The sequence below is a fragment of the Lygodium microphyllum genome, chromosome 15 (genome assembly GCF_053477565.2).
Source record: "Lygodium microphyllum isolate KBCC chromosome 15, Lygodium_microphyllum_v1.1.10, whole genome shotgun sequence".
NCBI lineage: Eukaryota > Viridiplantae > Streptophyta > Polypodiopsida > Schizaeales > Lygodiaceae > Lygodium > Lygodium microphyllum.
Genome location: NC_141149.1, coordinates 108,090,830 through 108,115,161, shown reverse-complemented (window position 1 = coordinate 108,115,161; position 24,332 = coordinate 108,090,830). Strand labels below are relative to the sequence as shown.

At 41.3% G+C, this 24,332-nt stretch overlaps 1 protein-coding gene across 1 annotated transcript in view; it reads right to left on the bottom strand.

The window, feature by feature from the left end:
- The window catches only part of LOC148024888 (guanylyl cyclase 1), a 75,550-nt gene extending 56,726 nt beyond the window's left edge, over positions 1 to 18,824 (bottom strand). The window contains exons 1-2 of the mRNA XM_087694557.1: positions 18,498 to 18,824; positions 18,286 to 18,410 (exon numbers count right to left, since the gene is read on the bottom strand). Of these exons, the coding sequence (XP_087550683.1) occupies positions 18,286 to 18,410; positions 18,498 to 18,683 (311 nt within the window). The 5' untranslated portion in view covers positions 18,684 to 18,824. The remainder of the gene's footprint in view (positions 1 to 18,285; positions 18,411 to 18,497) is intronic.
- Positions 18,825 to 24,332: the final 5,508 nt, after the last annotated feature.

Below are 24,332 nucleotides of genomic sequence, written 5' to 3'. Positions count from 1 at the left end.
TCTCCAACACTTCTCGAGATGTGAGGTCTTCCCACAATGAGAACACATGGAATATCCTCTACGTTTCCCCATAAAATTTGTATCAAAGTCAGAAGATGACTCCAACTGCTTCCTCTTCCCTTTCTTTTGCTTAGCTTGTCCTATACCTAGAGATAAGCTGCATAAGCATGGCCATGTGCTTGGGCTCCCAAAGAATCTCTCATTGTGATGCGCATCCTGCTCAAGTAACAATGGGACTAGCTCCTCCCAAGTGAGAGTCTCCTAGCTAGGAGAAGTGAGAAGACTGGTATAGAACACATCATATGTCGATGATGGAAGGTATAAGAGAAGTATAACAACTAGGTTCTCTAAAGAAACATTTGTACCAAGGGATGCAAGCTCATCCCAAATCTCCTCCATCTTATGTATGTGACCCCTCGTCATAGGGGAATCTGTCAAATCCTCCATCCTATGAATGTGATCCCTCGTTGTAGGGAAATCTTTGACAAAAAGTTGTCGTATCTTCAACTCAAGACATAAATGATATCCAAATGTTTGGATCCAAAAGAGAGATGCCAATCCTTGCCAAATTTCTACCGCAATGCAAATACAACTGACATCCACAAGCACAAAATTTGTACAACTCAATAACAGAAAAGAGCAAGCTCACGCATTCAACCAATCCCATGAAGCTATCGATTCAACATTGTTTCACCAATAGATGCAAAGTGGATAGAAGAGGATGACTTGGCAAACCATCCTCGGATGTTGCAACTTTACCGAGATGTCTTTCAATTAGAGCTGACTTTGGTTCAAGCTCAATCAAGTTCAGCAAAGCAAAGGTCCAGAGCATTGCCTGATGCTCAAGGGGGAGGTAGCACTTCCAATTCTCCAATTGTGGACAGCTCTCGAATGTAGTGGATCTCAAATGTATTCAGCATATATCCAAGGTACTACGCTTACAGTATGGCTGCCATGACGTCACTACGCAATGTACTAGTTACTATGAGATGTATGCAAATGAGTATTGTTATTACCACACCTTTGAAACTATACTTTTGCATCAATCACTTCCAATTCTCCAATTGTGGACAGCTCTCGAATGTAGTGGATCTCAAATGTATTCAGCATATATCCAAGGTACTACGCTAACAGTATGGCTGCCATGGCGTCACTACGAAATGTACTAGTTACTGTGAGATGTATGCAAATGAGTATGGTTATTACCACACCTTTGAAACTGTACTTTTGCATCAATTTGGAATCAGCTCATGACTATAGTTAGGCATAAGCTTTTGCCTCAGTTTTGAGATTAAATTCTGATCACTTTTGATTCATTTTTTGATCAATTTGAGAACTGTTTATGGTCACTATGGGATTAGTCTTGTATTAGTTTTGCATCAATTCCTAATCAATTTTTGCAATCAATTTGGGATCACATTTGCAGCAATTTGTGATTAGTTCTTAGATCAACAAGTGATCAGTTTATGATCAGATTATGCTAAGTTTTCAATGGTTTACAGTTGGTTACATGGTAAACAACATGTTAGAAAATGCCATTGACAGTTTCAACCATGGTTTATGCTGAGAACATGCTTTACTATGGTTATGAAGTCAAAACCATTGAGAAACATGAGTTATGCATGCATCCAATGTATTTTTAGCAACAATTCTAGACTATATTTCAAATTTATATCATGTTTATGCTGGCTGGAAATTTTCAACAAAGTTTGTGATACACATGGTAGTCGTTTCATGGTAACAAGCCAAGGAACCCGAGAATGCACTGGGTATCAAAGGCAAAAGTTGTGATAAGTTATGCCATTTGGGCTTTGGGAATCAATTGGTGTCAGTTTTGACCCTAGAACAGTTATTCGGCCAATAAGTATCAGTGGTGGCACAAGGGACTAGCATTAATTAATTAATTAATACCAATCTAAAAGTCAACAAAGGTTGGAGACCAGTCCAAGTTGCAAATGGCCTAGTCGATTTAATTATGGATGGGCACATTTGATTTTTGGGTAGGTTCAAAAGGGTTGAAATTAATTTCTAAGATTATTTAATTTGAAAATTAATTAAAAGGCAAGATAATGCTGAAAAATGGATTTGGAAGGCTATCACTTGGCAAAAATGCCCAAGTAATCCGAGAAAACGCTTTTGGGGGCTGGGTCTCAAACATTCAATTAGTTTACAACCTAGGGGGGAGAGAGAGAGAGAGAGAGAGAGAGAGAGAGCTTTTACGGAAAAAAAAGAGAGAGAGAGAGCTACTGATCCATTTTCTACTTAGAGAATAGCAATTTACTACAAAAGACAACCATCTAGGGGCCTCAACAGGCAAGGGATAGCAACAAGGAGACACCTTCCAAGGGCTAGCAACAGCATTGCTAATCAAGGTGACGATATTTTGGAGGTACTTGGCAATAGGTGACTACATTAAATGCATGTTAGAGCAGGCAACAAGCAAATTTCAGGGTTTTCTCACAAAGAAAATTAGATCTCTCTCTCATCTTGGCTTTCTCTCACCTTCTCCATTAATTTCTCAAAAGATCTCAACATTTCTCGAGCCATTTGGAGTAGATCTCAGCCATATTTGGGGGACAACACAAGGATTTCTACTATAAACCCTAAATTTCTATAGAAATTTGTTAGAGGTAGAGTCATCCCTTGGATAGGTTGTGTTAGGGTTTATCTATTTACAAATCTGTTGGACAAATTTGTCAGGTGCCACGTCATCAATTCCGAGCAGGCAGAAACGTCAGCAACATACAGCAGAGTACGGCAAGATGCCATGTGGCGTTGGTACAATCGGACAGCAGTTTTTGCACAGTTGGACAGTTTTTTGATTATTTTATTCAGCCGACTTAGTGCTGGGCGTTTTTGTGTTTCTTGACTCTCAGATTCATTCTGATCTTAAGATCTATTGGCTTTTTTGCATTACACTGTCTCCTTTCTCTCTCTCTCTTCACTCTCTCTATCTTTGTCCTACGCTTCCACATCGCTGCACTCTAACATGGTATCAGAGCGGTGAAGACGGACTAACTGAGTGCTGAACCTATCTAAAGAGGAGATTTCAGTGTGAGACAAGGCTGCATTTCCAAGATTCGAGGGCGAGCGGGAGGGCTGCGCATCGGATCAAGGCTGAAGTGAGCGTGGGCGTGTGGGAAAGGAGTCCAACTGGTGAATTTGCTGCAGGTTATTGCTATTCGAAGGGGAGGAAGGCTGTGTTTTAGGCCTTCCATTGCAGATTTTACTTTTTCATCGCCTCCGGCGGGTGAAGAAGATTTGGGCAGCAGAGGAACCAACCCTAGAAGGCTGCATTTACATAGTCAACGGGGCTGATTTTGCGTTTGTGCAAGCATTGCAGGTGAACATGTCTACAGAGACTGATTTGGAGTTCCAGGCCATCATGGACAGGAAGGTGCCTGTCCTACCGGCTCTTCCATCGGATCAGAAGCTTGATGGTGACAATTACCGCATCTAGCGGGGGTGATGATGTTGACCATTCTAGAGTCTTATGATTTGGCGGAGCTTGTGATGGAGGAGATTAACAAGCCCTCGGTGAGAGATGAGTCCAAACTCTCTTCCAATGCTCGTACAGAGTTGACCAAGGCTCTGTCTCATTGGGACAAACTAAATGCCAAGATATGATCTTTTCTTTTTCTATCTTGCACCACAGCCGTGATAGCTCACATCGAGCACTTGACAGTGGCTTGAGAGATATGGCTGGAGCTCAACCAAATGTACAACCACATGACCCTAATGAAGAGGGTTTCTTTGGAGGTGTAGATGCGAACCTTGTCCGTAAATAAGTCTTCTTCGCTGTGGGAACACATCAACAAGCTTCGGCAGCTTCAGATACAGGTTCAAAATGCGGAGAAGCCTATTTCCTCCGAAGACATGGTAATCACTTTACTGTCCCAGTTGCTGCCACGATCCGGTACCTTTTATTCCGCTCTTATTGCATCAGGGCGGGAGTCGACTCTTCAATGGGAAGAGTTGGTTCCTATGGTTTTGGACCAAGAGGAACAATTGAAGGGACAGAATGCTTCCAAATCAGAGGCTTTGATTGTCAAGCCTCTCAAAAGAAGGGAAAGAACCAAAAGAAAAAGGAGGAGGACAACAAATCCAAGAAGGACAAGGAGAAGGAATCGACTAGCCATATTTGTGATAAGACCGGTCATTGGAAGAAGGATTGCCCCAACAAAGACAAGAAGGACATGAAGGATTCTGGAGCGGTGGCTACACCCTCATCAGCTGCTTTTCTACACTTAGCACACATTGAGGACTCTACACCAAAGACTTCTGATGCTGCGATGGCAGCTTCCCAAGCTCGTGAGTGAATTGTGGACAGTGGTGCCTCCCGGCACATAACTCCTTCTCCCATTGGTATTGCCCATTTGCGACCTTCGCATGGGCAGATTCTCATAGGAGACAGCTCTTCTGTGTCTATTGCTGCACGAGGTGAGATGCAGCTTATTCCAGATGGACATGGTGGTGGTACCCACACTTCCAAGGTGTTGCATGTGCCAGGCTTGGAGTATCATTTACTTTCAGTCCATAAGATTTGTGCTCTTGGCCTCTTGGTGAAGTTTGACAGTGATACTGTTCGAGTCCTTGATCGTGGATCGAGGAAGGTTCTCTCTGCAAGGTATGAGGAGAATGGCATCTACAAATTGAAGCCTTCTACAGCCCTTACCTCTCTTCTTCTTACCTCTCAGACACAGTCCGAGCTATGGCATGCCCGGTTTGGCCACCTGAACTATGAGTATCTTCGGAAGGCGTCGCGAGGATCATTTATCCGAGGTTTGCCTGACAGTGTGGTGAGCCATCTGCCATGTGTCTCCTGCATTCGTGGAAAATTGCATCGGGATGCGATTCTCAACAAAGCTTCGCAGCGGTCTACTTCACCTTTGGAGCTTGTATCTATAGATCTTTGTGGCCCGATGAGGACGGAGTCCCTAAAGGGGAGCTTGTACTTCATGTTGATCGTAGATGACTACAGCAAGATGACATGGGCCTATTTCTTGACATTGAAGTTGGAGGCTTTCTCTCACTTCAAGGATTGGCTTCTTTTTTAAGAGAACTGATCTGACTGGTGACTGAAGACCTTGCGTTCAGACAAGGGTGGTGAATTTATGTCTAAACTCCTTATTGTGCAGATAGGGGCATTCATCAGGAGTTTGCTAACACCAACACTCCTCAAGAGTGGCATTTTGGAGCAAAAGAACCGAAGTGTGATCGAGATGGCGCGCACCATGATGGAGCACTGACAGACACCTCAGTTTCTGTGGGCCGAGGCAGTGGCTACCATAGTTCACATCCTCAATTGATCTCCCACTTCGGCCGTTGACAGGATAACCCCTTTTGAGGCTTACTTTGGGACTAAGCCTGATGTCTCTTATTTCAGGATCTTTGGGTGTGACGCCTATGTGCACATCCCGAAGACACAACGTGACAAGTTCGAGGCAGCTTTCCGATGACAAGTTTTTGTTGGCTACAACTCCCAGTCCCGAGGTTATCGTCTGTTTAATCCCGTCAAGCGGAATGTCTACATGAACCAAGATGTGCAGTTCGTGGAAGTTCCGACCACTGAGGGGGGTAAGGAGCACCCTGTCCTTGGAGATCCAGGGGAGAGTTGGGCTCCCGAGACAATTTCTTTGCAGTCAGAACCTCTTGATGGAGATTCTTCTTCTAATTCAGAGTCTTCCCTTCCACCGACCACCCCCGACGAGCTTCCGCCGGTGAATGTATCCAAGCCTTCAACAAAATAGCACATGGAGAGCGACGGGGAGAGGTTCGTCCTCCTTCTCGTTGAGCCCATGACACACTATGATTCAAGGATCGAGGGGGTCCCTAAGGAGTGGGAACAGCAAGATGGACCACGGAGGTCACGGAGGAATCAGGCACATTCTACGGAGCTTGTTTACTCTAACTATTGTTTGATGACCCGTGTTATGCAAGACCGTGAGCCCACTTCAATGAAGGAGGTTTTGCAATCTGACCATTGGCAGAAGGCTATGGAAGCTAAGTTGAAGGCTATTGAGATGAATGGCACTTGGTCTCTTGTGCCTCGCCCCTCTCCCAAGAAGGTGATTGGCGTCAAGTGGGTCTTCAAGAACAAGTACCTTAGCGATGGTTCTTTGGACAAACACAAGGCTCACCTTGTTGCTACAGGTTTTGCTCAGTGCCCAGACATTGATTTCCATGATACTTTTGCCCCCACTGCTCGTATGGCGACTATTCGAGCTGTTCTTGCCTGGGCTGGCCATAGGAGATGGCCATTCTATCAATTGGATGTGAAGTTGACCTTTCTCAATGGTAATTTGCAGGAGATCTATGTTGCGCAACCTCCTAGCTTTGGGTCCTCGGATGGAAAAGTCTACAAGTTGAAGAAGGCTTTGTATGGCCTCAAGCAGGCTCCACGTGCATGGAACGAGAAGATAAACTCGTTTCTTCAATCAAAGTTGGGATATGGGCGCTCCACGGCTGATCCGCAGCTTTATGTGCACAATTCTGAGATTGGTCGTGTGTTGTTTGTGTTGTATGTTGATGATTTGATTTTGACAGGGGATCATGCACAGAAGGTCCAAGAGACCAAGATAGCTTTACATCAAACGTTCGAGATGACAGATTTGGGGCTTCTTCATTTTTTCTTGGGTCACGAGATTTATCAATCTCAGAGGAGGATTTTCATCTCTCAGCAAGGATACATTCAAGAGCTCTTGGTGACTTTTGAGATGGAGACTTGTCGGACCATTACTACTCCTATGGATCCAAACTAAAAGGCCACTTCACACTCAGATTCTCCCTTGACGGATGCTTCCCGCTACCATCAGTTGATTGGATCCTTGATTTGGCTTCTCAACACTCGTGTTGATCTTTATTTTGCTATGGGTCTTTTGGCAGGGTTCATGAGTGAACCCAAATAGGTGCATTGACAAGCTGCCCTGCGGATTCTTCGGTATTTGAGGGGGACCTCTGACTTAGGGATTTCTTATCCACCAGGCACACATGCTTCAGCTCTTGTTCTTGCAGATTGGAGCAACTCGAATTGGGTTGATGATGTGGACCACCGGCAGTCTACTACAGGTTACTATTTTACCTTGGGTACAAGCGTTGTCTCTTGGAGTAGCAAGAAATAGCCCACGGTAGCCCTTCTACATTGAGGTGGAGTATCGGGCTGCATCTTCCACCACATGTGAGGTTGTGTGGCTTCGGAGATTGTTGGAGGAGCTTGGCTGCCCCCAATCTCGTCCTACTCTTCTGTGGTGTGACAATGAGAGTTGCATTGCCTTGGTACAGAGTCCTATATTTCAAGCCCGGTCGAAGCGCATTTAGATCCAATATCACTTCATTCGGGAGAAGCTTCTGGATGGGACCATTGCTATGGAGTACTACAAGACAAAGGATAATCTTGCAAATTTATTTACAAAGGCGCCTCCCCAGGCTTTACTTTGTCAGCATTCCAAATCCCTCAGCCTGATACCTCGTCTAGGATCGGAGAGGGGGTGTTAGAGGTGGAGTCATCCCCTGGATAGGCTGTGTTAAGGTTTATCTGTTTACAAATCTGTCGAGCAGATATGTCAGGTGCCATGCCATCAATTCCGGGCAGGTAGACACGTCAGCAGCATACAGCAGAGTACGACAAGATGCCACGTGGCGTTGGTATAGTCGGACAACAGTTTTTGCACAGTCGGACAATTTTTTTATTATTTTGTTCAGCCGACTTGGTGCTGGGCATTTTTGTGTTTTTTGGCTATATATAGCTAGTTGGTGGCACACTCTCAAATTCATTCTGATCTCGAGATATGTTGGCTGAGACTAGGCTGACGGAGATCGAGGTCTTCAAGACGGAGACACGCGCAAATATTTCCTCTACCCCCGTGTATATCTCTGCACTCTTATACAACATACTGCACTACAAATTTTCTGTGTTACACTGTCTCCTTTTCTCTCTCTCTTCTCTCTATGTTCACTCTCTCTCATTCTTTGTCCTACGCTTCCGCATCGCTGCACTATAACAAAATTAGGGTTTGACAACCACCTCAAGACCCGTGCCAAAAGGAGAAGGCAAGGGGCAAATGGCCCAAATTGCTTGGTGTTGATTTATTACACCAAGGGGCTTTTGAAGCAGCAAAGGAGATTGCGGTATCTTAGCTTATACTCATTCCATTAGCAATCAAAGTTAAAGAAATACCGAAAGGGGCACCAATTTTCAAGCCAACAAGGTGTCCAATGTCCAAGATTATTAAGGTAAATTGCACATTTCAATTTATGTTTATTTGTTGATTTTGTAATGAAGTGCTTGATCAAGGAATTACCACCCTCTCCAACAAGGATGGCTAGTTTCAGGTTCTAAAGATGTATATGTGCACATTGTTGCTCTAATGCACCCAAGGCTGCACATCCTCATGCTAATCTAGCATTCACAACTTTTTTCATGGAGAATTATGGGCCTTTAAAAGTAACACCCGAGTACACATAAGATCCAGTAATCTTGATCGGCTACCCATTGAAGGTAAATCATTTATTTGATGTGGTCATGCCTATGGTTTAGAAAACTATTCCTTTGATCTTTTCAGATTAATTGAGATGTCTCTATTTGGTCATGCCTATGGTGTAGAAAACTATTCCTTAGATCTTTTCAGATTAATTGAGGTGTCTCTATTAGTACAGAAAGTCTATAATACACCTAGATGCCATTACAAACCCTCCCAATGAATCTAAAATGAGAACAATATCATCCACATAGAGAAAGAGAGAGGGAGAGAGAGAAGCTTCAGCTTTACCAGTACAGACTGATTGCACTGCATACTGCAATCTTTGAAGGCTGAGAGAGAGCGAGAGACAGAGAGAGAGAGAGAGAGGGGGGGATGGCAAGAGAGAACTGTTCAAAGTTCAAGACTTCAGCTTTCAGTCTTTAGGCTATAAACACTAAAAGTGAAGGCTGAATACACTGCAATGTTTCAAGGCTGAGAGAGAGAGAGAGAGAGAGAGAGAGAGAGAGAGATTACCTAGTGGTCAAAAAGGTTGGAGCAGCAATGTTTCTAGGCAGGCAGCTGTGTTTCCCACAGTTTGGGACTTCATGCAGGCTGAAATCAGTCATTTTCAGTCAAGGAAGGTAATTTGCAGGTTGTGCGCACTCACAGACCAGAAACGGTAAAAACTCACCTGAAATCAATGCTTTTTTTACTTTCCCAAAAATTTTTTAAATCAAGTCTGAAATGGGTTTTTCAGATGTCAGTCTTTCAGATGTCTGTAATGTCTTAAAAAATTTCGAGACACATCTGAAAAAAATTATCTTCCTAGGAATCCCTCTTTGAAACCAAAAAAAGGGCCAAGGCATTCACAGCCACATCGCTAAGCATTGGCTACCCAATTGAAAGCGAAGTCAAAGTTGGATAAGGTTGAAGCATCATAGTCACCCTTGCCCTTTGCTTTCTTCTTCTTTTGCAAAGCCCCTACTTCTTGCAATTGTTCTAAAGATGCCCCTTCTTGCCTCAGGAGTAGCACTTCCCCTTCTACAATGTATTTACTTCTGTCTCCTTTGTAACCCAAGCGCAGAATCATGTTCTGGCAACTTGGAGGCCAAATGCTGAAAATTGATTGCAGCCCATGAGGTCTAAGCCCTCAAGGCATTAAAGCTGCAGATTGGGGAAGCTTGTAGAGGACCAATCCCACCAAGGTACTTGGCAAGGGCAGCCCACATGGTCCAAAGTAGTGTTAGCAGATATGTCAGCTCATGTGTGAGTCTATGCATGCAAAGGCTAGGGAGATTATTTAGGATATTTAGGCATTTTTTATTTGTGTCATTTTATAGTCATATTGGGCATTTATTGCTGGCTGACTTGACATATTTTATGGCATTATTCATGCCTATTTATTCTAGGCTCCTCCTCCTCAGTTAGTCAATTCACCATCTGGAGGTCCCGTGGAGAGAGGAGCCGATGCCAGTGCCCATGCAGCCAGTGACTCACTGATATATGCGACAGCCTCGTGTCTAATATGTGGATTCCATTTCCCGAGCATATATCTAAGTTCTCATCTGTATTGGGTTCTGTCTTTCCCTTTCTCTTTTGTCTTGTGTTTCAACAGTCTATTACAACATATGTTTACACTTCCATTGCTGCTCCCAGATTTCAAGATTTGTGCTCCTACTGTGTTTTCTTACTGATTTCAGGACTGTTTTCACCCTTGTTGATCAGGTGACTACTGCTCCATACAGGCGACCTGTTTTACCTACGTTTTCTGCATATTTGACATCGCCTGCTGTCTACAACCCTCTGTTGCCTACGTTGTAAGTTTTCAGGCTACTGAGACAGTTTTTCAGCCTATTTGTGGCAGTACTCAGCCTGCGTTTTGGTGTTCGTGACTCCTTCCTGGCTGTTTGGGCAACTATACTTTCAAGCCGTTTTTGCTGTTTTTGGAAGTTTTTGACTGATTTGTTGATTTTTTGCAGCAGCCTTTGTCTTCTTTTGGTCAAATTTTGGGTTATACTATATGTGAACTCTTGTTTTTTGCAGTCTGTGCTCGTGTTTTGGATGTGTTCCCTCTCCAAATACCTTCTCTTCTCTACTTCTCTTCTAAATCCTCTACAAATGGCTCCTCCATGCTCATCCACTGATGACAAGCTCCATGGACCTAATTAGTACACGTGGAGTGTGGTGATAAAGGCCTGGTTTATCCAGAAGCGGATATGGTACGTGGTTGGCCGAGCTATTGCACATCCTCAACAGCCTTCTCCTATTCTAGCGGATTTTGATGAAGACAACCATGAGGAAGCAATGGTTACATGGGATTCGGATGATGCCCGTGCTTATTCGGCCTTACTTCGGTGTATTTCCAAAGAAGTCCTACCTACGGTCGCCTCCTACAGGACAGCTTTAAACGTATGGTCGAAGTTGCAGTTGATGTACGAGGCTCCTTCCACCATGAGGGCCGTTACTCTCTATGGCCAGCTCCAACAACTAAAGTTTGAAACCAAAGATATGATCCAATCATTCCTACTTCGAGTTACCCAAATCCAAGACTAGCTTCGCACTATGCAGTCTGCCCTATCAGAGGCACATTTGAGGCAACTTTGCAACTACAAGGGCGGCTTCCGTCACATTATGGAGGTTCAAGAGAGGCTCTTGCAACTTCAGCCTTCAAAGAGGGGTTTGAAGATGAAGAAGTCGAAGGCCCTGTGCTATCACTGTGGCAAGAAGGACTGCAAAAAGTTAGCGACTTCCAGGGAGAAAAAGGAGCAGAAGACGAAGTGGGATGCGGACTCCTCCGACGAGTCATCATCTGTCTCAAATTCCGACTCAGATCCTCCAACCAAGGCGAAGTCCAAGGCGTGGAAGGGATCCTCTTCTTCGGATCGTGGGAAGGGCTTGGTGGTCCCTTCCTCAGTTGCTTTCTAGTGGTGGTGATGAGGTCATCCCTCACGACCCTCCAGTGCCAGAGAGAGAGTGTGTGAGAGGGTGGTGAGATGGGGCAACCGCGCCTCATTCATATTTCTATACAGATACACAAGATCCAAAGAGGAACATCCTTGACGCATCGACCGCAATCTGGCAGGTACAAATCCTGGAGTTAGGATTGACATCCAGGTTCGTGATGGACTGGTTCTTTGACAGAGAGTGGGTGGCTTTCGTCTGGAGCTCACATGAGGGGACACTTTGGCAGTCTTCCCAAAGAAAGGGAATCCATGGTCATTTATGCATTGCGGCATTGGTGACAAGATGGTCGCGTGTGCTACATCAGTGGCATTGTTGACAAACATTGAGAGCTGCTATGATCTTCTCTATCTTCAGGAGCTGGTACGATCGACATCGACATCAGGTTCTCTCCAAGGCACCTTAGTGGTGGCTTGATTACCCACTGCTTGGATATCCATGGTTCTACATGGTGGTTCTATGTTGTATAGTTTATGATTCATTCTCATTGTACCATTGTATTGTATCAGATCACCCACGATCTGAGAGAGCGTGTTAGTAAATATGTCAACTCATGTGTGAGTTTGTGCATGCAGAGGCTGGGAAGATTATTTAAAATATTTAGGCATTTTTTATTTGTCATTTTATGGTCATATTGGGCATTTATTGCTGGCCGACCAACATTTTTAAATGCTGGCCAACCTGACATATTTAATGGCATTATTCATGCCTATTTATTCTGGGCTTCTCCTCCTCAGTTAGTCAGTTTACCATTTGGAGGTCCCATGAAGAGAGGAGCCGGTGCCAGTGCCCAAGCAGCCAGTGACTCACTGTTGTATGCAACACTCTCATGTCTGATATGTGGATTTCATTTCCCGAGCATACATCTGAGTTCTCATCTGTATTGTGTTCTTTCTTTCCCTCTCTTTTGTCTTTTGTTTCGGCAGTCTATTACAGCATATGCTTACACTTCCATTGTTGCTCCACTTCTGACAAGTTGATCTTGTATATAAATCACTTGAAGAAGAAAACCTTCAACAAAATCTCCCAACTCAAAGCAGATGGTCAACCAGTGGATGGAGCTTGGTAGTGAGCCTTAGCTTGGCTTAAACCTCTGGAGAAGTCCCACACGAGATAATTGTGGATCGAACTTCTTTGAAGATGCACCATAGAGACATTGAGAATGCCAAAGCATCATCACTATTCCAAATGAGGCAGTTCTCTCCAAAGTCATCTTCACCCCAATGTTGCATTGTGGTGATGGTCATTCAAGTTGAGGAGCAACTCCAAAGATGTTCAAACACAAGATTCTCTCTCAAGCACAAAATACAGGGGTTTAAGTGTGATAAGTATAATATGCAGGTTAACACTAGTTGGAGCAGCAATCTTCAGCACAAAATACGAGGATTTAAGTGTGATAAGTATAATATGCAGGTTAACACTAGTTGGAGCAGCAATCTTCAGCACAAAACTGCAAATCATTAGCATAAAGAAGTCAAAACAACAGCCAGATCAGCATGATGTCAGCAATTCAATCCAAAACAATAGCTACAAAGGCACATAATCAATCCAAGACAATGTGGGTCAATGTACACGATAGGAGGTGTAATATTTCCACGCAATAAAACTTAAGACTAACTAAGGTAAAAACTGACTAGCATTAATAGCTAATAATTTTCATTCAATTAAAAATATATTTAAAAAAATCGAGAATCATAAATCTGACATTTTTCTCGGATTGATAAGGACCATAGCCACCCTTCACGAAAAGTACAATGTGAACGGGACTTATGAGCCATATTAATCACTCGTATTAATGTGTATAGTTTGAATGGTCCAAAAATATTAGATTCTTGGGGGGGAAAAAAAACTATTATATTTTAGATATTATCCTAAAAAGATAGAACTAAAAGTCATTTAAAAGAAAAGACAAGTGATGTTTCGGTTAGTTTTGGAGATTTTATAAAAAGAGAAATAAAGAAAAGTGACTGGCAAAATCCCGCACGCCGCAATCACAGTCTACAAGCAGTACATAGCACTTCGAACAAAGAAAAGGAGTGAACTAAGAGCTTTCTAACCAAACAACTTGGAGTTTTACCCCCCTTTTGGAGCCAATGCAACCATCAGATTTATGATCTGAGCATCACATCACTGAGTCTTCTAAGAGCCCCTCCACTCTTGTTCTCAGACTTATTCCCTCCTCTCTAATTCATTATAAATATGAGGCATGGGGAGGCACAAGGGAGCATAAGGAGACCCCGAAAGGCTGCAAGAGAGAGGGAGAGAGAGAGTATACCCCTCCAAGAGAATGTGAGAGAGAGCTTGAGAGAGAGAGAGAGAGAAGAGTTACCCCAAGAGGCTGCACAATTTCCCTCTATCTCGATCCTCGATTTAACCATCTTCTCTTTCGCTCTCCCATCTCGAATCTATTCCACCTTAATCTCTTGAGTCTACTTGCGGACGATGGCCTCCAAGCGAAGAATGTCACATGCGGATAATAATCCTACAACCAGCAACAGAGCTTCGGGCGAAGACATCACTATCAATCCAATTGCGGTACCGGTCGTAAGTAATGTATTTTCAAATTGATAGATGCTTGTTTTAATGCTTACAAGAGATGCATTAGGCTCTGTACCTTGTGGTGCTAGAATAGGTCATTGAAAAGGATAAATCGCATCTCAAATATTCAAAGATGAAGTTTGTGAAGTGCTTGTATCAAAGGGAGTTAAATTGCACCTAGTTGTTATGTGATGAATCCATATATAGCATAAGCAACATATGGGACACTAAAGTATTGAGCATCGATGAGTCTTTGATTAATCTTTACCAAGGATAATATTGTTTAAAGTTCGCAAATGCATATACATGGTACATACATGGGAGAGATTATGTAAACTTTACATCGATGACATGCGACTCCTTGCCTTAGGAGAAAGGAAGATAAAGCCAAGAAAAAAATGTTGCATAGTAGAAAAATGCTAAAAGATAATTGTCACTTAGAGAAGAGGCATAAATGCTCTTACCAGATTGATTAATTTGCATTGGGATGATAGGACTTACGTTATATATAGTATTGGAACCTTTAGCCTATGCCTTAGGCTAAAGGAGGAAATATTAAGTAAGTTCTACTCTTTTGCCCCAAGGGAGAGAGCGAATATGCAATGGAATTATTGTCGCGTCTATTATTGTATTGTTTGGGAAAAATACAATTAGTTTTGTTGGTTAATTGAACAACACCCTAAATAAGTTTCTTTCAATCAAGGGATTGTTGCATTGTAATTTGGATAAATATTCCAAGGCTTGTGTTGATGGCAAATGCATGGCATGGATCTGTAATGACAAGTTGCCATGGGAATAAATGAATGTTTTTCTAGAATATGATATTAGGGCTAATTGCTTTGATTGTGCTTGAATTTTAATTGGATTAATTAAGGAATGATATTTTACACGCGTGGATCATCTCAAAGATCACATCGTGGATTATCCCGAGAGGGCATTGCTCAATTCACAGGCTGATGGTCGAGTGGTAAAAATGCCAACTACGGAAATGGCATCTCACTCCTGGACCGCTTGTGGGTCATGTGGAGCTCCGGACACCCCTTGCCTGTCCAGAATGGAGTTGGAGATCCCCGTAAGCCCAATGTCTGGGACGTTGGAAGATCCTATTCTAGATAAAGAATTGAAATTTCGATGCCATGAGATTTGGACCGGGTACTTCTGTTGGACAAAAGGGATACATAATTCTCCTGTATGGGCAAGAGACAAAGATTAACTTAAAGATAAGTTAAGAAACTTGTTTAATAAAAGGACTGCTTGTTTTGTTTTTGTGCATGTGTTGTAAATTACGTGAACGAACTCTGTGTCCTAAAAGGCTTAATTAATGAAGCTGATTTTAAATGTCGCACATAAATGTGATAGGATCTAATTAGACAACTAAAGCTATCGAGGAAAGTGCGGTGGACGTGACTTGGGTCCATCCTACGGAAGGGCGGTCCCGGTTAGCTGGGAACTTTTCTCAAAAGACGTAATAACGAAACTATAAAGACCTAGAGTCAGTAGAGTTAAAATTTGATTTATGTTGTTTTAGGGGAGCGAAATGGGACTATGCCTTATGGGCAGAGAGGTTGAGCTTCTCATCCCTCTCGTTTCCCATTCTCCATGAACCAAGTGTAGCATAAATCCGCTTCGACTCTGTTGTTCCTACGCAAAGTGGTTCATCTAGAGCTCGACGCTAGCTACTTCCTAAAGACTTGGCTAATAGGAAAGAAACCCTGACTTCAGGTCGGTCCTAAGTGAGAACGGCCGGATACTTCCGCTTCGGGGCAGACTCGGGAAGACCTAGATCGCAAACCCTGTGACATTCCTTGCGAGTGCTAGGTGGCAATTTCTAGACTCCCCTTCCGATGGGCTACTAAGACGTGTCCCACAAGTGGTCAAGCAGACACGTTACAGGAGGTCAATTGTCATCGTGCAGCAGTAAAACGGCAATCAAGGAGCCCAAAATGCAAGGGTGGTCGATTGTCATCACCACGAAAATAATATGCCAAATTGGAGAACGAGCCACCCAACTTAAATGATGCTAGAGAAAATAAAAACACAATGAGTAGCAGCCACTCCTAAGTAAACAAAGACCTACAACCAAATAAACACAGACAAAGAAAGCACCAAGATCTAGCAAGCTAGACACCCAATACCATGTATGAGTGCACAAGGGAAGTGAGGACAATAAACACAAGGCACAAACATGAACACCATGCCCATGACATGTACAAAACTAATAATTGTTACATCCTTGGATATTCAAGGACACCCATAGCGTTGGCCATAATGTTGGATCCCTTGGTGATTGGGTGTAAATGCACCTTCCGAGAAGGGCAAACATTAGACTCTATATAGTATAAATATAATCCATGGCTCATTTCTGCTTTTCTCGTGAAATCACCACTCTTGGACTCTAGAACCAGGCAGTTCTACCCACATATCCATACTACTATGAGGTGGTGGCATGGGACCCAATCCTTGTGGTGAAGGCTTAGTCCATTTGCTACTAGCTCATAGGCTAAGGAGCAAGCCTATATTGGGGGTATTGAGATTTGGTCACCTCCAAGGAAAACAAGTCACCTATAAACAACCAAATTGGGCCCACAATTGGTAATGGAGTGGCCAAGTACATAATATGGGCACCCAAGACAACCTACAGTGCCCAAAAAAGAAATGCATTAATGTACCCTAAAGCACATAAAATGACAAACAAATACAATGTTAGAGCTCTTAATGTCCTTGTTTAACTCACAATGAGGCTCACAAGGCTCAAGCAAAAGATGATGATAGACACACATCTACAAACAAGAGATTGTTAAAAGGTAAGCTTGGATATGAGCAACCTAGAGCCACCAAACTTCTGTGTGACAATGAGAGTTGCATAGCCTAGGCATGTAATCTCGTATTTCATGTGAGAACAAAGCACATCAAGATACAATATCACTTCATCCATGAGGAGATCTTGGATGGGACCATTGATGTAGAGTATTGCCAGACAAAGGACAATCTAACAAATTTGTTCATCACGACACCTCCTCAAGTCGTTCTTCATCAGCATTCCAATCCCTTAGCCTCATGCCGCATCCACGATCAGAGAGGGGGTATTAGAGGTTTGGAAACATCTTAAACAAGGACATTCGCTTAGTCAAGGCAAATCAAGCACCATCTTTTTGTACAAAAGCAAGTCAAACAACAAATTGTCACCAAGGCAATGGGCAACAATCTAGGCAAGACACACAATCAAGCAACAAGTGTAGCAATTTGGCAAGTTAAACATGTGCCACATGGCAACTTGTCTATAGTCGCCATATTTATTACAGCAATCGACACATTTTCTGCTACAATCGGCCCATTTTTGATTGGTTGAACTGCATTCTTTCTGTTATTTTCTACCTGCTATTTATAGCAATTCTACCCCTAGTCATCATCACTTTTTTGATTTGTGCAATTTGAGAGATTCCAATTGTTCATCAGCCCTTTGTACACAATCTGCCCTCTGTATTCAGCAATCATTCTCTACAATATTCAGCATCTCTCTCTCTCTCTCTCTCTCTCTTTTTTTCGTAAATCTCTCTCTCTCTCTCTCTCTCTCTCAAAATATGGTCTTACACTTCCACATCATTGCACTTTGGCTCTATGGCCAGGAGATAAATGAGATGTATGTTTCTTTTTTGCTGGAATGCCTGTGTTATGTCGCCTATACAAGATGGATCCTATGAAACTATTACATTAGACGATTGAGGGATTAGTTGGACCCTTGACTTGGCTTGGTCATGCCCAACCAGATGTTTCTATATCAATTCCCACCTCGAATTCATTCATGCAAGGACCCTCCAACCTCATTCACCGTGAATGTTGCAGGATAGTGGCCAAGCAGCCAAACTCAATTTTTGGTGTATGAATGCGTTGCCTTTTCTTTACCCTGGTTGACACCGCTGCTTGTTGCCAAATGGAGTCCCCAAGTTGGATAGTGATAGGTCAGCCTTGATAAGATTTCAAACCCCTACCTACTCTAATCATAGAACACATCCTCGTCCAATCCAGCCACTGTGAACTCCAACGATTTATTGTAGCCTTGTGAATTTGCAAATTCCTCATCCCTTGAACATGAACGGGCCCATGCTCCCTTGTTTACTTTGTACCTAAAAGAGATTTTCTAAAGGCAGTTTTCAGCATTCAGCCCTCTCTTTTGCACTTGAGTTTCGTTTGCTGTCTGGGACGATCAAAGTCGTTGCCTCAACGTTTTGCTGAGTAGTTTTGTTCTAAACCTATTTACCCTGTTGATGATCAATATCTTTAGCTAGTTGATCCAATGAAATTTGAAAACAAGAGTGTGCCATGATACCTGGAAGTACAGCATAACTGTCCAAGCGACTTTATATCTTGTCCTTGGATACCTAATGTCTTCAAAACCATCAGAACGCAAGCCAGGCCACAATCCCAGCTGCACAGCTGCTGGACATGAGGGACCTGCAGATAAAGTAAAACGTGAAATCGGCAAGGCAAGACAAGCATTGTCCTTTTTCTGCATCAATTTGGCGCGGCAGCAAGCGATACCTTGATAGAACTCGAGGTAGGGAGAGGTGCACTGAAATCTATCAATGGCGAGTAGGATGAGTTCCAGGCATAGGCCTCGAGCAGAGAAGCGGCCACCCAGCCATTGTTCTCGCAGGACCCCTTCTTCGCCGTGCGAGAGGGTCTGCCAAGCTCGGCGGCCCTGTCCTGTGTCTTCAAGTGCTCCATGTTTATCGTCCGAGCGGCGATGGGATGTCATCCATGGTAGAAGTGGCCGGGCGTTTCGCGACAGATCGAGGGGAGTCTTGACGATATGCTGCTCCGATGGAGGCGGCCTCGCGGCACGACGTCACTAATGAGAAAACGGATTGCTTACCAAAGGTGCCTTTTATAGTGTTCATAAGTTCATTGCTTGGCTTCTAAGTTCTAACCATTATATTATTCATAGCTACTAAATGCTAAATGGGCCTTCTCTCATTGTGAGGAAACCATGATAATCTAAAGATGTATACCAGGTCGCTCGAGGACCCGTGTGCTTGAAAAAAATGGGCCTTCTCTCATTGTGAGGAATGATGATAACTCAAAGACATGTATAAGATTGCCGCAAGACCCGAGTGCTTGAAAAATATGTAGGTGTTGTGTAACCCCCACCTTCAAATTTTGAGTTTGACTGTGCAAATTTTGTACAAATCGAGGGGATTTTAGTGTTAAATTTTAAATTTACCCTGAATTTTGACAGCATTACCTCTAAATTTCTTGAGATAGAGGTATTTCTGCATTTCTTTTTTTTTAGCACTAGACTTCAACTTCAACTTGCCTGTAAAGTTAAGGAACTAATTGGTTGATGACATAAGAAGTGGGAGCAAAGAGGAGTGAATGCCACTATCACTGACTATTAAGGCTTTTAATAGCATTGTTTATTGGAATGTTAGCAGTATGGGATCTAATAGGAGAAAGTAGCTCTACATCTTCATAATTAAGAGGCGTAGCTAGATGTCATAGCTTTGCAAGAAACTAAGCTCAATGTGGGAGAGACAAGGAAGTTCTAGGTTCCACGATATATCTCCTTTGGCAATGCATGCAAGAGTAGAAAGCAAGGCACATTGATGCTTATCAAATATACCATTCAACTTGAAAAGGGCTAATTGGGAGGTTTGAACCTTGTTTGCATCATATTTGAGGGTTGTAACTACAAAAATGCAGAACCCGTAATGATTTAGAGCCATTATTAATTCTTTAAAACCCATAAAATGTCATTTTCAATGGAAATTAGTGGTTTTTTCGATTTTGAGTTGGGAAAAAGGAATGGAAATGGAATAAGATCAGAGAAAATGTTAAGTTTCAGTCAAAATAATAAGCCAATACAAATAAATCAAAAAATACCTATTTTTTATGAATAATAAATAGCAAAAAATAGAGAAAATTAGGATTTTCACACTAAAAAAATATGAAAAAATAAGATCGATGTGTGTGAATGTTTGGCAAGGGTCATCTCAATATATACATGGAATGTCTCTAATGAGGGAGCATGTTATAAGGCTTAGCTGGTTACATACCATAGATGGTCAACTACATGCTCTTCGAGCTTCCATTCAAGGTGATCATTATAGGACTATTAAAATCTCAAGAAAATTTGATGGTTTTGATTTAGATGCGTGAGTTATATCTCAAAAATCATTTGTAAAATCCATTAACAAACAAAATTTGATCACCATTGAATCTCTAATGAGAGTATCTATAGAATGTCTTTGTTTACAACATTTTGATTTCTGAGCTACAATTAAGATGTGGAGATAAGGTGCAAAGATAAGAAAACATCTTTTTGGTGATACTATCAAGTGAATTTATGTTATCAATTTGTTGCTTTGTAGTAAGTTTTGTAACATAAATTGGCTTTCTCAATATTTTATGAGATATGAATATAGGTTGAACAATATGGGATGAGCTATCAACAAGTGTAAGCAACACATCTTTCTTTTTTTAAAGTTTTATATACTCAACTTATATTCAAGTATGTTGTTCCTAAGAGACTTTAAGTTTTATAGGTTACTTATTAGTTTTAAAAAGAGCATCATTCTAGATGTTCATGATGATAATATCTTGATATTTGCTATATGCCAAAGCACATGTAAGAATGGATAGACTTCATATAGTATGCATTTTTTGTAAGTGAATGTATAATTCTATGTTGTCTTTTCATTTGTGGTTTTGCTACATATTCATAGAATTGTATGATTTTATTACATATTGTTTTATAAGAATGGATAGACTTCATATAGTATGCATTTTTTGTAAGTGAATGTATAATTCTATGTTGTCTTTTCATTTATGGTTTCGCTACATGTTCATAGAATTGTATGATTTTGTTACATATTGTTTTAGGTATGTTAATCGTAACACCATGCATGTATATTGCATCCTACTCCATTTATGTATATCTATGTATATAAGCACACATATTTTTAGATATATATACTTGTGTATATAGACTTTTTTATACATCTTGATATGGATAGTAAGTTATGTTTCTTTATTCTATTTTGTCTGGCCTTATATAATATGAGCATCATGGTATATATTACGTGTGATCATATGTATAATACTTAATATTCTTTAAAGTTGATATCATCCTTTTTTAAAGAGAATAGAGTCCCCAATCCATTCAGAGGCCAAAATGTTACTCGTCATGTGAATTGTACATATCTTTGATTTTATTGTATAATTATCTTATTATATATGTTGTTGTTCAGGGCTAAAAGTATGGCTTTCTTGAAAAAAAGGGTTATGGCTTGATGTTGCCTTGTAAAAAATCAATGGTTTAACTAGTCATTTAAAACTAGCCAACTTTAAGAAAATTTTAAGAACCTAGAGACAAGGAGGTTCTTCCATTGGTTCCTCCTAGAAATGTTTTTCATTAACACTTATGAAGGAAACCCTTAGGGCAAGATGACTAGTGAAAAATGAGGGAGTGTGTCACCCACCTAAGGAGCATTTAATGATCATAAATTCATTGCTTGGCTTCTACTCATATAGCTAGCCAATACCCCATGAGTCTTCAATCTAATGAATAATCCAAAGATGGGTAAGGTTGTTAATAAAGTCAAGAAATGAACTGGTTGATGATATAAGGAGTGGGAATAGAGAGGAGTGAATGCTTCCATAACTAAGCATCAAGACATTTAATAGCATTGTGTCTTGGAAAGTTAGAGGCATGGGGTCTAATAGGAGAAAGCAAGTTTGCATCTTGATAATTAAGAGGCATGAGCCACATGTCATAGCTTTATAAGAAACTAGGCTCATCTAAGAGATATAGGGAAGTTGTAAGTTTCACAATCTAATCATATATCTCCTTTCGTAATGCATGCAATCGTGGAAAGCGAGGCACATTGTTGCTTATCAAAGACACCATTTGGCTTTAACTAAATTAATTGGTATAGGAGATGGAAGTCTTGTTGCAACCAAAGTATTAATAGGAAGATAGACACTCAAGGCTGTATTAATGTATGCCTCAAATGTCTCTAGGGAGGAATCACGATACAAGGCTTAGCTTAGCACTAAGGTGAGCAAAGAGAATACACTATTACTCAATGACTAAAGCATGACCATGTGAGATCTAGACAAATTGCATGGTTTGTGGCTTAGCAATAATTGTAGGTTTAGATTTCTTTCAAACATATTGCCTTCAAATCACATTCCCATTTTGTGTACCTAGAGGAGCATAGAATTCAACCTATGAAGTTAGAATTCATAGAAATTGGCAAGTTTTAGGTAATGGCCTAATTGCTTTCTATTTTGGTTCTCTCAAACTACAACATGAGAGTGAGACTATCATTCAATTTGAGGGCTCGAGTGGGAGTGCTTTTAAAGATACTGAGGGCATATCAATGGCTTTCAATTAGCATATGGTTGCCATCATTTGTTGCAAGCATGTCAATGTCAACAAGCTAAAGGATTTTTTGAGTTAACCTTCAAGCTATTGGCTAAAACTACACTTCTTTTAGTTAGGCCTTTATCATGAAGTAATTGGAATTTTTAGGTCCATAAAATGAAAAATAAGAAATCATTAGGCCTAGATGGCCTAATGATTGAGGTAATCCATGACTTTCAAGATTGATTATGTAAGTTTTTTTTTTAAAGAAATTGCAATCCTCATCTATAGTAAGTTTTTTCAAAGTATGATCATCCATATCTACAATGTTGTCTTACTAATGCAAAAAAATCATGTCACATGCTAGCCAAATCCAAGTCTTATATCTTGCCCTTACAAGCCACCTTTTACCATGCAAGATATAATATTAGTAAGATATGTACATCACCTCATCAACAAGAAAGAACAAGTAACAGCCTTATGCCAATACATTTACCTGGGCCATCCTAGATTTTAGACATTGCAACCACAAGCAATTACTAACTTTCAAACTACTACTTGTAGATAGAGGGCAAATAAGATATCTCTTTTTAGGGATTCCACATTATCCATGGGAAATCTAGAAGTAAGGATGGACCATATGAAACTTATAGTAGTAGCTCTAACTACAAGTTAGCAACTACATGGGGAGCACTACACCTCCCCTTCTTGGGAGGTCACCCATCCCTATATTCTTCACAAATGGATGCTTAACTAGAAGATTATCGCAATTGACCTGGCTATCTAGTTATGAAAATCTTCCTCCATTGGCCTGAGATTCAAACCAAGTCTCGACACCCCACAGTGAGCCAAATTTCTCTGGCAAAAGTGGAGTGCATTGCATTCCCTACTCGAAGGGTGTCATCATCTAGAAAGCTCATGTAATCAAATAGGGAAACTCTCATGGAGATGCCATGTGTATGAATCTAGCCTCTCCTATCCACTTACAAGTCCATCTCCATAAGTGCATCGTTGTCTTCTCTCCACCACCACATAGACAATGAGAGTACAAGCTAACATCTTCTTAGCAATCCTTTTCCTAATAAAGAACTTGATCATTAGGAACTTTGAGAAAGGTAGTTGTATAAAGGGTGTCACTCTCCATGCATGGCTTACTCTTGCTTTCCAAGTTCTTAGTCTAATCATAGGGAATATTCTCTTCCAATAGTTGATGATTTTTTGGATGTATATTACATTTATTGGGAATGAATATTTTCTTTTTCTCATAGTTTATAGTCTTTTCCCGGTTAAGGCCTTTAGGAAGTTGATTACATGCTCCTCTCTTACTAGGTGTTGGAGTGGTCTATCCCTACTTAATATCACAAACAAGGTATTCTAGCCACCCTAAATCTTAGAAATGAGTTATTCTAGCCATTCAACATCTCTATTGCCAAGATTGAACCTTTTATCTATCTCTCCAGCAAGTTAGATGTGCCCAAATTGCATATTTTTTCCACCTAACTCTTAAGTTTCTTTGTGCACATGGTCAATGATTATTTTAGGTTGACTAAAATTATTGAGAATTCCATCTAAAAAGCCTCTTGACACATCCATATGAATCATGTAGAGCATTTGAAGCTCCAACCAACTTGGGGGGTTTAATCAATGTTGGGCACCCTTTTGTAAAGCATTATGCAACATTGGATAGAGGAATACTAATATTGTTGGTTTTGGCAATGAGTATATCTCCCCAACTCATGCTTGTGGCAGCTTATAGTTGTATACTTTTGCATTAGCCATCCATGCACACATTAGAGCACCCCATGCCTATTATAATGAATGGAAGAGAAGTTTGGAGGCTTTATCATTGAGGCTTCCAAAGGCTAGCCCCTCCCCTTTCCCTTAGCTGAGTTGTTATGGCCACTTTCCATGAGGTGATAGTGTGCACTATTGCAAACCTTTGTGGTTCTATAAGAACAATCAAAATGATTTCTTTATCTTCCCCCTAGCCAATTTGCAAAAATTTAAAG